This window comes from Entelurus aequoreus, linkage group LG25 (assembly GCF_033978785.1).
Source record: "Entelurus aequoreus isolate RoL-2023_Sb linkage group LG25, RoL_Eaeq_v1.1, whole genome shotgun sequence".
Lineage (NCBI taxonomy): Eukaryota > Metazoa > Chordata > Actinopteri > Syngnathiformes > Syngnathidae > Entelurus > Entelurus aequoreus.
The window spans coordinates 5,762,057-5,776,810 of NC_084755.1; the positions used below are offsets into that span (position 1 = coordinate 5,762,057).

Sequence of the window (14,754 nt, forward strand, 5' to 3'; positions counted from 1 at the left end):
CCACGTAATCAATTCATGGTAAAGCATCATGTAGCAGTGTTGCTAAGTGCTAAACAAGAAATACAAACTACAAGCATAATAAAATGATAGCTTACTGTATGATGTCTGCTCTTAACTTTGATGACGACTGACAGGATGTCCATATCTTCCCGTTTAGATGAAGAATTAATCATGATGCACACAAAGGGTTAACAAGGAAAGTTCTACCTGCAGACACTGTCTTCGGTTGTGTGTTTGTCTCCATCTCCGGGTATACATTGAATGTCACAGATGGACAACTTCTAGATTCACAACTAAAGCCTCCTATTATCCAGATGAGAGGCATGATTTATCATCTAGAATAATTTTGACGAGACGCGATGATGCGAGAGCAGCAGGACTCACAGCAGCTGCCAAGCTCACAGTAAAGCAGCAGAGGGCTACTTAGCTGTGTGCTATCAATCCCACGCTAAAAAAGTTTGTCTGTGTTAGCGCTTATAATAACAACATCGCTAATATTTAGTTAATACTCAGGTCACGACATGTATACAGAGTGTTGTTGGCGGGTTTTGGATGGTTATTTAGAGGGTTTTGTGGGCAAAATAGAGAGCCCCCATTGAATACATTGACAGCGAACTTTTTAAGTATTTGATTATTTGACTTAGAATGCATTAAAAAAAGAAAAACATGTGTTCCTGTCTCATATAGGGATTGTGAATGATAAACAGAACATCTGTCTAATTTTTGCGTATTTCCAGTATGACTAATCTGATATTATGGTCAGAGTGTAGAAGCGTTACTACGGTGATGTCAATCTACGGAAATAGCCGGAGCGGAATATTCAAAATGGCTGACTGAATTTGTGGCATTTTATTATGTTTAGGTAGTATTTTCACATACTTTGCAGATTGTAAATAGGATTGGAAATGGTTTATAGGACACCATGAGAAACAATTAAGCATGTAAAGTAGGGATGTCCGATAATATCGGCCTGCCGATATTATCGGCCGATAAATGCGTTAAAATGTAATATCGGAAATGATCAGTATCGTTTTTTTATTATCGGTATCGTTTTTTGTTTTGTTTTTTTTTGTTTTTAATTAAATCAACATAAAAAACAAGATACACTTACAATTAATGCACCAACCCAAAAAACCTCCCTCCTCATTCACACAAAAGGGTTGTTTGTTTCTGTTATTAATATTCTGGTTCCTACATTATATATCAATATATATCAATACAGTCTGCAAGGGATACAGTCCGTAAGCACACATGATTGTGCGTGCTGCTGCTCCACTAATAGTACTAACCTTTAACAGTTAATGTTACTCATTTTCATTAATTACTAGTTTCTATGTAACTGTTTTTATATTGTTCTACTTTCTTTTTTATTCAAGAACATTTTTTTAATTTATTTATCTTATTTTATTTTATAATTTTTTTTAAAAAGTACCTTATCTTCACCATACCTGGTTGTCCAAATTAGACATAATAATGTGTTAATTCCACGACTGTATATATTGGTTGATATCGGTATCGGTTGATATCGGTATCGGTAATTAAAGAGTTGGACAATATCGGAATATCGGATATCGGCAAAAAGCCATTATCGGACATCCCTAATGTAAAGTCAACTTGTTTTGCCACTCTACTGGCACTTTAACCCTGAACTGAAACAAAGCTTTCAAGCTGCCACTCCAGACACACTGCTGAGAAGAAATACTTATTGGACATCAAGATGTCAACAGATCTTACATTGTTCATTGTGTTCCAACAAAGAGTAATGGAAAGACCTCAACTTTCTGAGGACACGCATACAAAGAAAGCACAATCCCACACTAATACACGGTTTTTGACAGCTTTGTTTATATCCATGTCCTCAGGTTATCCAGTTACAGTGTACCTGTTTCCCACACAGAGGATCCCTTTGTGTTCCAAAGCCAGCCTGTAGAAACCCGAGGATGCTGGAGGGAAGAAAAAGTGAAAAACAGAATTGAAGAGGCCTTACAGCCAGTAATGGATGTGGGACGTTGGGCACGGGAGTGCTACTTAAATAATGCTTTCCAAAGCTACAGCCAACAAAAGAGAAAACAAATTGCTGTCACAGACATCAAGGACAACTAGAAAATGGTAAATCAGCTGACTTGCAGATGAATAATTAAGGAGAGCATAAAAGCTGTTGCCACTGTTGAACATCTCGTTTGTTTTCAAAAGTACTTTGTAAAAGAAAGAATGTATTGTAAGCACGGTCTATAAAGTGGATATAAGGGACTTGAAAGTGTGATGTGGAAACGCATTGCAATGTGGGTCTTGCTGGCCTCTGACATGCTTTTTTATTTACATGGCCAAATGGAAGACTCTGTGCTTAAGTTTTGGGGTTTTTCTTTAACATGTTCCAAAAATGACGCAAATGTGCGACATCATTAACTGCCACAATCATGGTCAAGATCACTATAGAAAAACAATGATTTGGTGAGATTGTTCTCATTTCAGCCGTGAAAGCAAAGCCAAATGAAGTCGGGTGTTGAAGCTCATAAAGAGACGTTGAATGGCAGCCGTTAGACGATCAAACATGACTTTTAACACCATCATCTGGTACGTCTTGGTGTGTGCACAGCATTTTCAGACTGGCAAGTTTAAATCAAAGCGTGTTTTATAAACCTTTTATAATGCTTTGTAAAACATTTTACAATTACAAGGTAGTCATACATTTGATTTCTAAAAATGGAAAAAAGTCATTGGGTCGTCAGGGTCAGGATGCTTGCCATTGCAATTGAAAGTTGGAACCATCAGCTTTTCAAATACTTCAGCAGAGTGACAGCTAAAATGAAAAGGTTGCTTGGCGATACAAGACACCAAGGTTGCCATGCTGATATCAAGAATATTGTCCTGTTGGAAGGCAACTATTTGTGTAAGTCCACTTACCCATCTTGGTTGCAAAGACTGGCATGAGTGATGGAAGGAGAGTGAACTGGGAGCACAGGACTGAGTAGAAGGCCTGCAATATCTGAGGATTTGGTGCACATTCACACATCCTCTACACGCACACACACACACAAAAATGACCAAAATGAAAACACTGGAATATAATTAACTTGATGAAAAACTCAAATGTGTGCGGCTGTGGTCATTCATTTCTTATCAAGACCCAGTGAGCTGAAATGTGAGCAAGATGATTTCAGTGGTAAGTGTTGGTGACAGCCAGGTTTAGACGGCACTCACAACAACGCTGGGTATCCAGACCGAGTCACAGCAGCGCAGCAGGCATTGGCACAGAGACTCCAGCGAGTCCTGACCACGGCTCTGCTCAGATGGAGCTGTGAACGTGTTCTCCATCAAAACAGGATCTGACGCACACTCCTCCGCCAATCTAGCAGATACACATAGGGACGGATCTACTAAGATGCAAATACCAAGCGCTAGACGGCATGTGCAAAGTACAAAATTGTGTGTAATATTAGTGGGCGTCAGGCGTGTGATCTACTAAGACTGCGTGTACAATTGATAATTGCCCTGTTTAAATGAGGTTTTTGCCTGTACAACACGGCTTTCACCATGGAGACTCTCTTATAGCACATTCATGTAATCATGCTCCTGCAAGTGGCGTTTGGCTATGTTTTCAAACATCCTCTGGGCATTTAAGAAGCAGTCCTGCAATACGATCTGCAACATAAACCATATTTCAAGGATGTGAGCACCCTTGGATAAAAAAAGAAAAAAGATTTTATCAGCACGAGATGCTACCACGCAAACCCCGAAATAACATTTTGAAAATCAAGACTACATTTCCTGCAATTGGGTGCATTTCTACACTAAATTATACCTTTAGATTGCCATGTTATGTGCCACACAATTTTTACTAGATCATTTACTAACATTATGATTATTGAAAATGTCATGAAAAATGATTTAACATGCATGCAAAGAACTCAGAAACCGTTTCACATTTGGCATATTTATCCTATAGCCACACCCACTCGGGTAATGCACTTCCGCTGTAGTGACCTCTATTTACAATCCAACACGTCAAAAATATACCTTCTCCAGGCCTCCAATTTGAACTTTTTAAAGTCAAAGCAAGTGTTGCATTAAAGGAGCGCTCATATTTTAGGGCACCAAGGCACGTTAGAAGAGATCTAGGGCTGCCAATTATGGCCAAAGTAATAATTAAGATTATTGTTATCAATATTGAAATCATGATTACTTATAGTTAAGTAAAGCAGTGTTGGGGTGTGAACGTAATACCATCATGTCATTTGTAATGTCTAATAAAAAGACTCTAGATAAACGGTATCCATATATTTATAGACAAATATTAGTTTTTTGTATTCTTTAATAACATCAACTTGTCAGCTTTTTGTCATTACATGATGCCTTTATCTCTATTTTTACATTTTGATAGAGAGAGTTTTTATTTTTTTTAAAATTATGTACATCATGTAGATCAGTGTTTTTCAACCACTGTGCCGCGGCACACTAGTGTGCCGTGGGATACAGTCTGGTGTGCCATGGGAGATTATCTAAATTCACCTATTTGGGTTAAAAATATTTTTTGCAAACCAGTAATTATAGTCTGAAAATGATGTGTTGTTGTTGAGTGTCGGTGCTGTCTAGAGCTCAGCAGAGTAACCGTGTAATACTCTTCCATATCAGTAGGTGGCAGCAGGTAGCTAATTGCTATGTAGATGTCGGGAACAGCGGGAGACAGTGTGCAGGTAAAAGGTATCTAATGCTGAAACCAAAAATAAACAAAAGGTGAGTGCCCCTAAGAAAAGGCATTGAAGCTTAGGGAAGGCTATGCATAACAAAACTAAAACTGAACTGGCTACAAAGTAAACAAAAACAGAATGCTGGACGACAGCAAAGACTTACTGTGGCGCAAAGACGGCGTCCACAATGTACATGACGTGACAATCGACAATGTCCCCACAAAGAAGGATAAAAACAACTGAAATATTCTTGATTGCTAAAACAAAGTAGATGCGGGAAATATCGCTCAAAGGAAGACATGAAACTGCTACAGGAAAATACCAAAAAAAGAGAAAAAGCCACCAAAATAGGAGCGCAAGACAAGAAGTAAAACACTACACACAGGAAAACAGCAAAAAAGTCCAAATAAGTCAGGGTGTGATGTGACATGTGGTGACAGTACACCTACTTTGAGACAAGAGCTATATTGATGCATGCTTGGTTATGGTTTAAAGTCATACCCAACAATTGCGACGACGACTTTTTACTGTCAACTGAGTTTATTTTTTTAACGATTTCTGCTGGTGGTGTGCCTCTGCATTTTTTCAGCGCAAAAAATGTGCCTTGGCTCAAAAAAGGTTGAAAAACACTGATGTAGATGATGTATCGGCACAGATCCATTATGAGGTTGTGCAGAAATATGTCGTATTGTAATTAACTATACACAATAACCCATTAACAAAATGATGTCACATGAATGATTTTTGAAGTGACATGAAAAAAAAACACAATTAATGTAAACAAAGCCTAGCGTTTACTTTTTTGATATCAAAATAAAACACAAAGCAGTTTGGCTAATGAAGATGAAGTCTAATAAACAGGCTCTGTTCTTCTCCAACGCCTCCCTAGTGTTTCAGTACAACAGTTTGGCCAACAAATTAAACCCCGGAGTGATACCTCACACATCGAATAAACAATCTTCATCGCCTGCGTTCAATTCGATGAGATGACAAAACATTATAGCTAGTATTGATGTTATTTGAACACTGATACAGGTTGCAGTTAAATAAAGGAGTGAACATCCCAGTAAACAAAGTAAAGACTTTATAAACAAGTTGTGACAATGTTCACGACACATCGCCTGCTGCAAAACACCAAATAGTTTTCTCCTTCGCTGTATACTTTTAGTGTGGGGACAAGTGTCTCCAATATTGTCCACACCTGTCTCCATCTAAACACAGCAGTGCGCTCCTAAACGCACGGCGGGAAGCGAGGGAAAATGAGGTTAAACCAAGCGCTTGGCTCCGTTTACTCCGAGGGGAAATCTTTGCAGCAAAGTCCATGTCGTTGGTCCGCCATGACTATCAAGCCAAACGACGCTAGTGCGCATGCGCCTGACTTCGTGTTGCCGAAACTTTTAGGTAATTAAAAAATTAGACGGTATTACTAACCGTCGGGAATTATCGCAAATTTTCATTATAGCGTTTACTGTTACATCCCTTGTCCATTAACAAGTAAAAAGTCAAAGGCGGTCACGGCATGTTCTTGCCGCAAATGTTGGTCATTTTTTTGGGGCATTACGGCAAATGACGAGGGCGAACGCGGCAAATGCCGCGGTAAAATTTGAGCGCTGCCTTCTCGCTGGCTAATAATAAATACTCTACAACTGCAACTGGTTCAGAACTAACAGTGTTGGGATTGCAATCATCCAAATATGATTAGCAGCAAAGTGGACAGCCGTCAACGTGGTGGCTCGGAGGCGACAACAAGTAATCTAGCTAGATGGAAAGCTAACTAGCAAGCTTGTTTTGGTGCTCCTGATCGTCTCCCCATCCTACAACTCAGTGCGGCGTTTAGGCAAGAGTACCGGCAACTGAGGCGAGCGTGCAACAAATTTTGTTAAGATTTTTGTATTGGAATAAAAAACAGGAAAGTGACACTTTGACTGGAAAATAAATGTTTAAAAACGTGGATTTCTGCGTTTTCGTGGACATTTCGCATGCCTGACTTTTTAGTGCACTAAAGGTACGCCATGGAAGACATTGGCACTAACGGCGATGGTGCACTGGAATGTTCCAGGTGCAAGAAATAATGCATATTGCTATTTGTTTTTCCACATAAATAATAAAACACGAACGTCATTACAAAAAAAGACCAGAGCGACACATCAATTTGATTTGTTCTGCTACGCCCCTTAAACTTTTGGAAAGTTGCCTATAATTCACAATCCTTATTTAAGACAAGAACACGTCTTTTTTTTGATGCATTCTAACACGTAAAAAAAAGTCAGCTTACAATGGAGCCATGACGTCATTGCATCTATTGCGTTTATTCTGACCATAAAACCCAATTAATAACCATCCAAAAAGCGCCAACAATACTCTATTTACATATTGTGACCTGAATATTAACCAAGTATAATCAATATCGTTATTATAAGCGCTAATGTTAAGGACCTACATTTAGCGGTGCATTGATTAGAGAGAGGAAACTTAGTTATGCTGCTCTATTGACATCCACAGCTGCTGAGCTGCTTTCTCGCCTCTGAGCTTGTGGAAGTTGATTCTAGATAAAAAAACATGCCTCTCACCGTGATAGTAAAATGATGTGGACATAAACTGATAAGTTAGTCAACGCTGACAGCCAATTTAGACCTTGAGACAGTGAGAAAGACTTTTTAAAAATGCTGGTTTGTACCCACCCTTTTTTTTTTTTAAACTATTGCAAGAATTATGAGTCATTCTTCATCGAAACAGGAATATATCAACATCCTAACAGTCTTTATCCCAGTGAGAGCAGACATTGTGAGTAAGTGATGTTTAATTATGTTTGTTGGCTCTGATGATGTCTGCAATGAGAAGTCATCAGTGATGTTGAAGGAAAATGTGAACGTTGTGATGTGTTTTTGAAATGAATGCTTAAAATGAGAAAAATATGTACATATTTATTTACTAGTTAAAAAAAAGAAAAACGTGTGTGTTCTTGTCTTACATAAGGATTGTGAAAGATAGGCAAAGTTTAAAAAAAAGTGCAGTTCCCCTTCAAGTCATCCAGCAACTATAAATATATATTGCTGAATTAGGGCTGGGCAATATGGCTGAAAACTGTATCACAATATACGTTTTTTTAATATTGATCAATGTCGATAATTATTGATATTTTTTATGACTTATTTAAGCCTGCCAATAAATACAGTAACACAGTTTCCAACTTACCAAGGGTGCTATTTATCAGTGGAGAGGGAGCCTGGTGGCCAGTAGATTTAAAGGTAGTTGCAGATTTGAGACACTAGATGGCAGTAGTGTATAAGCTGTTGAACACTTCATAGAGCAGTTTGGGAAGCAACTAATTCAACCGACACATTGGAAGTGTCAGGAAGTTGCCCCACAGTCTGCATTAAAACTAACAAGACTAAAGACAAGTTTCTGTTACTGAGTTGATATATCAAGATATCACAGTATCTCCTCTCACTCCAGAGAATCCACAGCGAGACAGAAAGACGGCGCAACCAATCCTGGTAGTTGATACTGTTACGTGATTAGCTGTTAGCGTGTTCATGCAACAAATCTTGCTTCATAGTTTTTGGTTTCTTCTGACAAAAATATATATATATCGAATGTTTTATCAAACACATTTCATGTTGATATCGATCATATGTCTATCGCCATATATATTGATATCGTTTTATCGGCCCAGCCCTATGCTGAATAGACAATACGTCTTAATATTTTTATTTTTGACAGTCCGTATATGTTGACAAGCATATATGTAGAACCGAGCTGCAGCCCTATTGCCTCCTTTCTCACTGACATTTCTGCACAACTGGCAGTTTGCATGTCCTTTCTAGACGTACTAAATCTAATCCATTATTATTATTATTATTATATTGACGCAAAACGACAGCAGGACAGTTTTGGTCTTGATAAACGACACTGCGCCTGCTGAATAATTAGATTTGCATGTTCTTTTAGCAGTATGCGGTCCCTCTGATAATCATCATATATTCTGCATATTCATGGAGACAAACACTGTAAATGGCTTGCGTTCCTTATTTTGCTCACTTAAGACAGCAATCGTCTGCGCACAAACTTAGTAGATCAGCTTTGCGTGCAAGTTTGCACGTGTTTTAATACACCTTTGGTAGATCAGGCCTATAGTCTGAATGAAAAGAAGAAAATATTAGATGCATATTGAAACGTGATAAAATGTCAAATGTTAATATTCTGGGTACTGACTATAAACCAAACCCTTCAGCCATGCGTGCTAAGGTAAAGGATAGAACCATGACACCAAAAACTGGGCAATCGTTTGACTCTTCTAAAGATATGATGTGCTCGGCTGACCTGCAAGCGGTCTGCAAACACAGCATGGACTGCAACAGAAATCCTTCTGACCGAGAGGCCAGGTTGCGCTGGTCTGACTTCTTCAGACGACCCTGAAGAAAAAGAAGGGGATGGAAAAGGAGTACTTCAACTGGATGGGTAAGACATAGTGGGGCTGACCTAAGAAACAAGTTACCGCTTGTGCAAAACCAACTTTTCTTGCCTATTGGTCGCTGTTTTTGCGTATTTGGGAAATGTGAAATCAAATCATTTTTAAAACAATCTTGCCTTTCTTCATACGTTCTCCAAACGAGCAGTTTGGAATTTGCCCCATTCTTGACGTTTTTCCTAAGTGTGACGTCAGCGGCAGGCACGTGCACACATAGGGCCCTATGGGTGCTTGAGCCCCTGCCCTTTTTTGCCTCGTCTTAAAAAGTGCCCTCTGTCTATGTGTGTGTGTTTTTTTTAAATTTTTTATTTATTTATTTAAACAACATTAATAAATTCCTGTCAGGGATGTACAAAAAAAACAAAACAGCGGTACAAAAACTCCACGTTTTCTTGTAATACCGGGTTGTTTGAGCCTGCCGCTTTCGCCAGAGTGAGAGAGCCAACTGCGCCCCTGAGACGTGACAGTGGAGCAACTTGAACCTATGAGTTATGTTATGGTCTCGTCGCCGTCCACTTATTCAGCATGTAATATGGGTAATATTGCAGAAAAACGCTGTATTATTCTATTATTCAATGTGTCAGCTTCTGTTTTTGCCGGACGTCGGAGCACGGCGCATCAATTGAGCACGGCACATCAAGTCCGCACAGAGCAGAGCGGATCGTGGGGACAGGAAGTAATGTACAAAATACAAAATAAAACACCGGGTTAATTTTCAAAATAAAATGCACTGTGTTTACGGCGGATCACATTTTTCTCACAGTAGAGTTTTAGATATAAAGTTTATTGTGACTTTGCTATTACTGTGTGGGTTAACAAAATAATAATAATAATAATGATAATAATAACAATAATAATAATAATATTAATGATATTAATAATAATAATAATAATAACTATTATTATTATTAATAATAATAATTTCAGCATTCTGGGGATATAAGATGTAGGTTATCTGTTAGGAATATTGCCATCTGTATTTAAACTTGATTCATGTTGATTATGCCTGCAGCCCAATGCCAAAAAAAGAAAGGATACAGCCCTCTACTGGCCCCTGGTCCATATTTTTGGCCCTGTATTGCGTTTCAGTTGTTTAGTCTGAGCATTAAGTGAGAAAGACCATAAGTTACACCTTGATGGTGTTTTCATCAAGTTAAGGGAAGAAGGACAGATTTTCACATTGAAGTTTTTTCCATTTGGGTATTTATTTTTGTATTTTTTTTCAAAGTTCATGTTGCACTGTTCAATGTTCAATATTAAAGTGCTTATCTTTAACAATAAATAGCCTAATAATAAACCAGTGTTTTGTTGCTTTTCATGTCTTCCAAGCCTATGATAATGTGAATTAACTCATTATGACCATAATTTGTTGACACAAAAGAAATGGCAATCACTTTTACCTACAAAGGACACACAGCTAAGTGGTTAGCTTCCTATTAGCAAATTTAATTTTACATTAATTTCCATATTGTGTAAAGGACCAAAAAAAAAATTCCTGCCCTTTTCTGACTTTGAGCCCCTGCCCCTCTATAATCATGTACACGTCCCTGGTCAGAGGATATCGCCACATTTACCCAAAGAGCTGTGAACTGTAATCAATATGTTTCTTCTTTTTGTCTATCCTCTTGTTGTGGGGCAGACGGCCTCGTACATGCACATGCATCCTCGGCTGTTGCTATTTCTAACAGTTCGAATTTATATATTATATATATACAGAACGCCACTACAATAGTTAAAAACAAATAAAGTGCACTTTTGTGCATGATGTCACACAAGATATTTCAATAAGTGTCAAATAAAAATGAGCTGCATAATAGGAAATCAAATAGTGTATGTCCTTCACTATGTGGTAGGTTCCTGCAGACGTTATCTCCTTCTGGTGTTGACTATTTGTTTCATACGGTGTTGATCTGGAAATTGTTGCTTCTGCATTTTGTGGGTGTGGCACCGGCCGGAGATGTTGACATGCGGAGTTTCAAGCATTCTTCATTCTCTAGCGGGTGACTTTTCAAATGATGCTACAAATGAGCAGTAACGCTACTTTTTGTAGCAACGCTTTTGCCGCATACTTGACATATTACGGTTGTCTGTTCAACATCTTCCTGCTTGAAGCCAAACCACCGCCAGACGATGGACCCCCTGCTGTTTTTCTTGGGCATTAATTATTCTTCCTTCATTTGTTACCAGATTCGCACCTTCTTTCTCTCTTATTACCACTCGCACCGGTCCGCTAGCACCACAGCTAACGTTACCCATGCCGCTACCTCTCTGCTCGGCGAGAGTGTATGATGTTGCACGCGTGACAGTATGTGAAGAAGGTGCGCTTGTTTTATGTCTCTGTGAGAAGGAGAGACAAGAAAGAGTGAGAAGAGCCTGTAGTGTAATGCCCACAGCTAAAAAAACTGTGTGAGAACGTCATTTTTTATATACATGTTACAGGTTAAATATCTTTTATTATTGAATGTATCAAATGTGATGAATATTTAATGGACCGTAATGGAAACAAGCCTTTTGGCTTTTTGTGCCATCCATTTGCTTTTTTAAAGCATTACATGGATTCAATTCTTTAACATGTCAATAAACTTCTCAATCAATCAATCAATCAAGCTCGAATATCACGATATAGTCATTTTCTATATCGCACAGAGACAAACCCGCGATATATCGAGTATATTCAATATATGGCCCAACCCTAGAATAAACCACATGATGATTAATAACACACTGTCTATGGAGACACATAATTAGCTGCTAGCCGCTTGCCAGCCGGGTGAGTACAGATAAATCAGTGTCACCCAAAGTGGATTGGCCTTTGTGATCAGCAATGAAAAGCAGTAAACGACAATGGCAATTACGCCAAAAACGGCCAATCGATCGGCATATTCCTAATTTAAATGTGAAAACATTTTTAAGAAAAAAAAGATTAAAAAGGAAAAAAATGCAAACTCACAATACTTTGACGCTGAGCCGAGGATGGCAAGGGAAGCTCATTCAATCTGTGTGTGATGGCAGCCACCAGTTCTTGTAGCTCCTTGTATTGGACCGGTCTGGACTGGTGGTGAAGTCTGGTCAAGTTTTAATTGAGACAGAAAAATGTAAAGGTGGAAATATAGATAAATAGTGAGTTAATGAGTAGCGTGTTTTTCCTTGTCTTTATCAAAATATAACTATAGATGTCAACATTGTGTACGTGCTGAAAGATTAATTCATGATTGTTTATCAAAATATAACTATAGATGTCAACATTGTGTATGTGCTGAAAGATTAATTCATGATTGTTTATCAAAATATAACTATAGATGTCAACATTGTGTATGTGCTGAAAGATTCATTCATGATTGTTTATCAAAATATAACTATAGATGTCAACATTGTGTATGTGCTGAAAGATTCATTCATGATTGTTGTCTCTGGTAAATGCTTAACTCTTTTAGGTTTTGCTCATATTTCATTTATTTTATATAGACTGGTCGAGTTGGTGCTTTTCGAAACACTCGTAGCAAACATGTGTTTAAGAAATACAAATAATATCCATTCATTTTCTACAGCTTGTCCCTCTCGGGGTCACGGGGGGCTCAGAATAATATTTAAGTGGGAAACACTAAATGTTAAAAGTATATAAAAAAAAAAACCTTTACCGAAGTGATCACTGCAAACTCACGCATTCTTCGGCTCTGCTCCCTTGGACTGGAGTGCATGGTACTTTTGTCGTCTAAAGAAACGTTTATCCTTTTCGCCATTTAAACGATTTGTACAGTCATTTTTCTTCGAGAAAGGCTAAATGGCGCTTAGTACCATCTGAGCACAGACGCTGGCTTGACCACCACGCATATTTAATGAGCTGAACATGATTCATTTTGAATCCAAGCAATAGTACAAAAGGTGACAATCCCTATCTCTAGGTGTTAAAACAAACCAATCCTAAAACTTAAAACATTTGCAATCAATTGTTTCATACAATTTGTCTGAGTTGTCCTTCAGAACAATGCCCATTGATGAACAATCTGATTTACAGGTTGGGCAAATGAGCCAGATTATAGCATGTTGCCAATTTACGTCTGTAGTCCTAAAACAAAAAAAGATAGTAAAACATTATCTTGTCGAAAACACAGTCACAATAAATTGAGTCCAAGTGACGACGTGACTGAGTGTTTAGTAGGGGTGTAACGGTACGTGTATTTGTATTGAACCGTTTCGGTACGGGGGTTCCGGTTCGGTTCGGAGGTGTACCGAATGAGTTTCCACACGGACATATTAAGTAGCGTAACGCAACTTGTGTAAACAATGCACACCAAGGCACAACACACGGCATGCTAGCAGCTAACGCGCTAGGATAGACTGACCATACGTCCTCTTTTCACCGGACATGTCCTCTTTTGCGGAGCTGTCAGGGCGGAGTTTCTTAAATGCCTCAAATGTCCGGCATTTTGAGTTAGGGTAGCGTGTATTTTCAATGTACGTTCAGGGTTAAGAAGGGGTTAAAAACAAAACAAAAAGCAGCATTGGTGAGGGAGGGGCAGAGACAGAGAGAGAGAGAGAGTTATGATAAACGCGCATGTGTCGCCAGGCTCTGCTTTTTATCCATAGATTTATCACATTTAATTTTTTATTATCTATAGCAGGGGTGTCAAAAGTGTGCCCCGGAGGCCATTTGCGACCCACAGCTAATGTTTTAAAGGCCCACGGCACTAGGGATGATACTCGAAACCGGCTACCCCGGTTGTTTGATAAGAAAAGAACCGAGTCCTTGGACTCAAATCCCTTTTTGAGAACCGGTACCCGTTATCGAGACCACTATAGTAAAGAAAAAGAGTTGATTCTTTATTCGAATCTCGTCCTGACCAGAAATGCTCCGTGGGACATCACAAGAATTGACGTCATGTAGCTCAGTCATTAGGCGCAGATAGCGAAAGCAGGAAAACAATGGACGGGAAAAAGCGCTCCAAGGTGTAATAAAGTTCAAAACAAAAGCTATCATCCATCGAATAACTTTACTGAGAGATTTTAGCAGACTACAAACACATGACCAACACTTTTACGACCAACCAGAAACATAGCAACCAGGCTAGCAACGCACCTCCTTTACGGCAGCTGTCGCAACGTTCTTAAAACAACCGCAGCACATACATATATATACTACATATCTCCCTTTTTTAACTTTTGTTTTTCTCTCCTTGTAAACAAAACAAAATCACACTGTAGATGTGTTGTCTGTCTAATTATAAATAATGCAGACGAGGCGTGTTGGCTGAGTTCTTGACGTTTACTTTCACAGCGTGGCAACATGCAACACTTTTCGGGGCTACCGCGCATGCTTGTAACTCCCGTTGCATGCTGGGTAGTGTAGTTGTTATATTCTCTCGCTCATAACATTTTTCCCCCTATAAAGAAATAATGTTAACTCAATAAAGTGTATTTCTTTTTTTAGCTTTAACTTTTCATTTTTTAGCATTGTAACCACATTTGCAAACAACTTTTCTCTTCATAGAATTTTCTTTCAATAAAGAAATAAAGTGCAAAAATGTCCAAGCATCATAACAAACAGTTATGTCAAATAGCAGCAGAAGTGCACTTTTTGGAGAGCTGTATCATTTC

The 14,754-nt window shown here is 38.6% G+C and overlaps 1 protein-coding gene across 6 annotated transcripts in view; it reads right to left on the reverse strand.

Annotated features, from left to right (window-relative positions):
* Nucleotides 1-14,754, reverse strand: part of LOC133642291 (meiosis inhibitor protein 1-like) — a 120,836-nt gene that overhangs the window by 56,089 nt on the left and 49,993 nt on the right. For all 6 annotated transcript variants that reach the window (XM_062036405.1, XM_062036403.1, XM_062036402.1 and 3 more), the window contains 5 exons: nt 12,110-12,224; nt 9,012-9,103; nt 3,202-3,349; nt 2,905-3,016; nt 1,883-1,943 (listed from right to left, as the gene is read on the reverse strand). In XM_062036405.1, the coding sequence (XP_061892389.1) occupies nt 1,883-1,943; nt 2,905-3,016; nt 3,202-3,349; nt 9,012-9,103; nt 12,110-12,224 (528 nt within the window). The remainder of the gene's footprint in view (nt 1-1,882; nt 1,944-2,904; nt 3,017-3,201; nt 3,350-9,011; nt 9,104-12,109; nt 12,225-14,754) is intronic.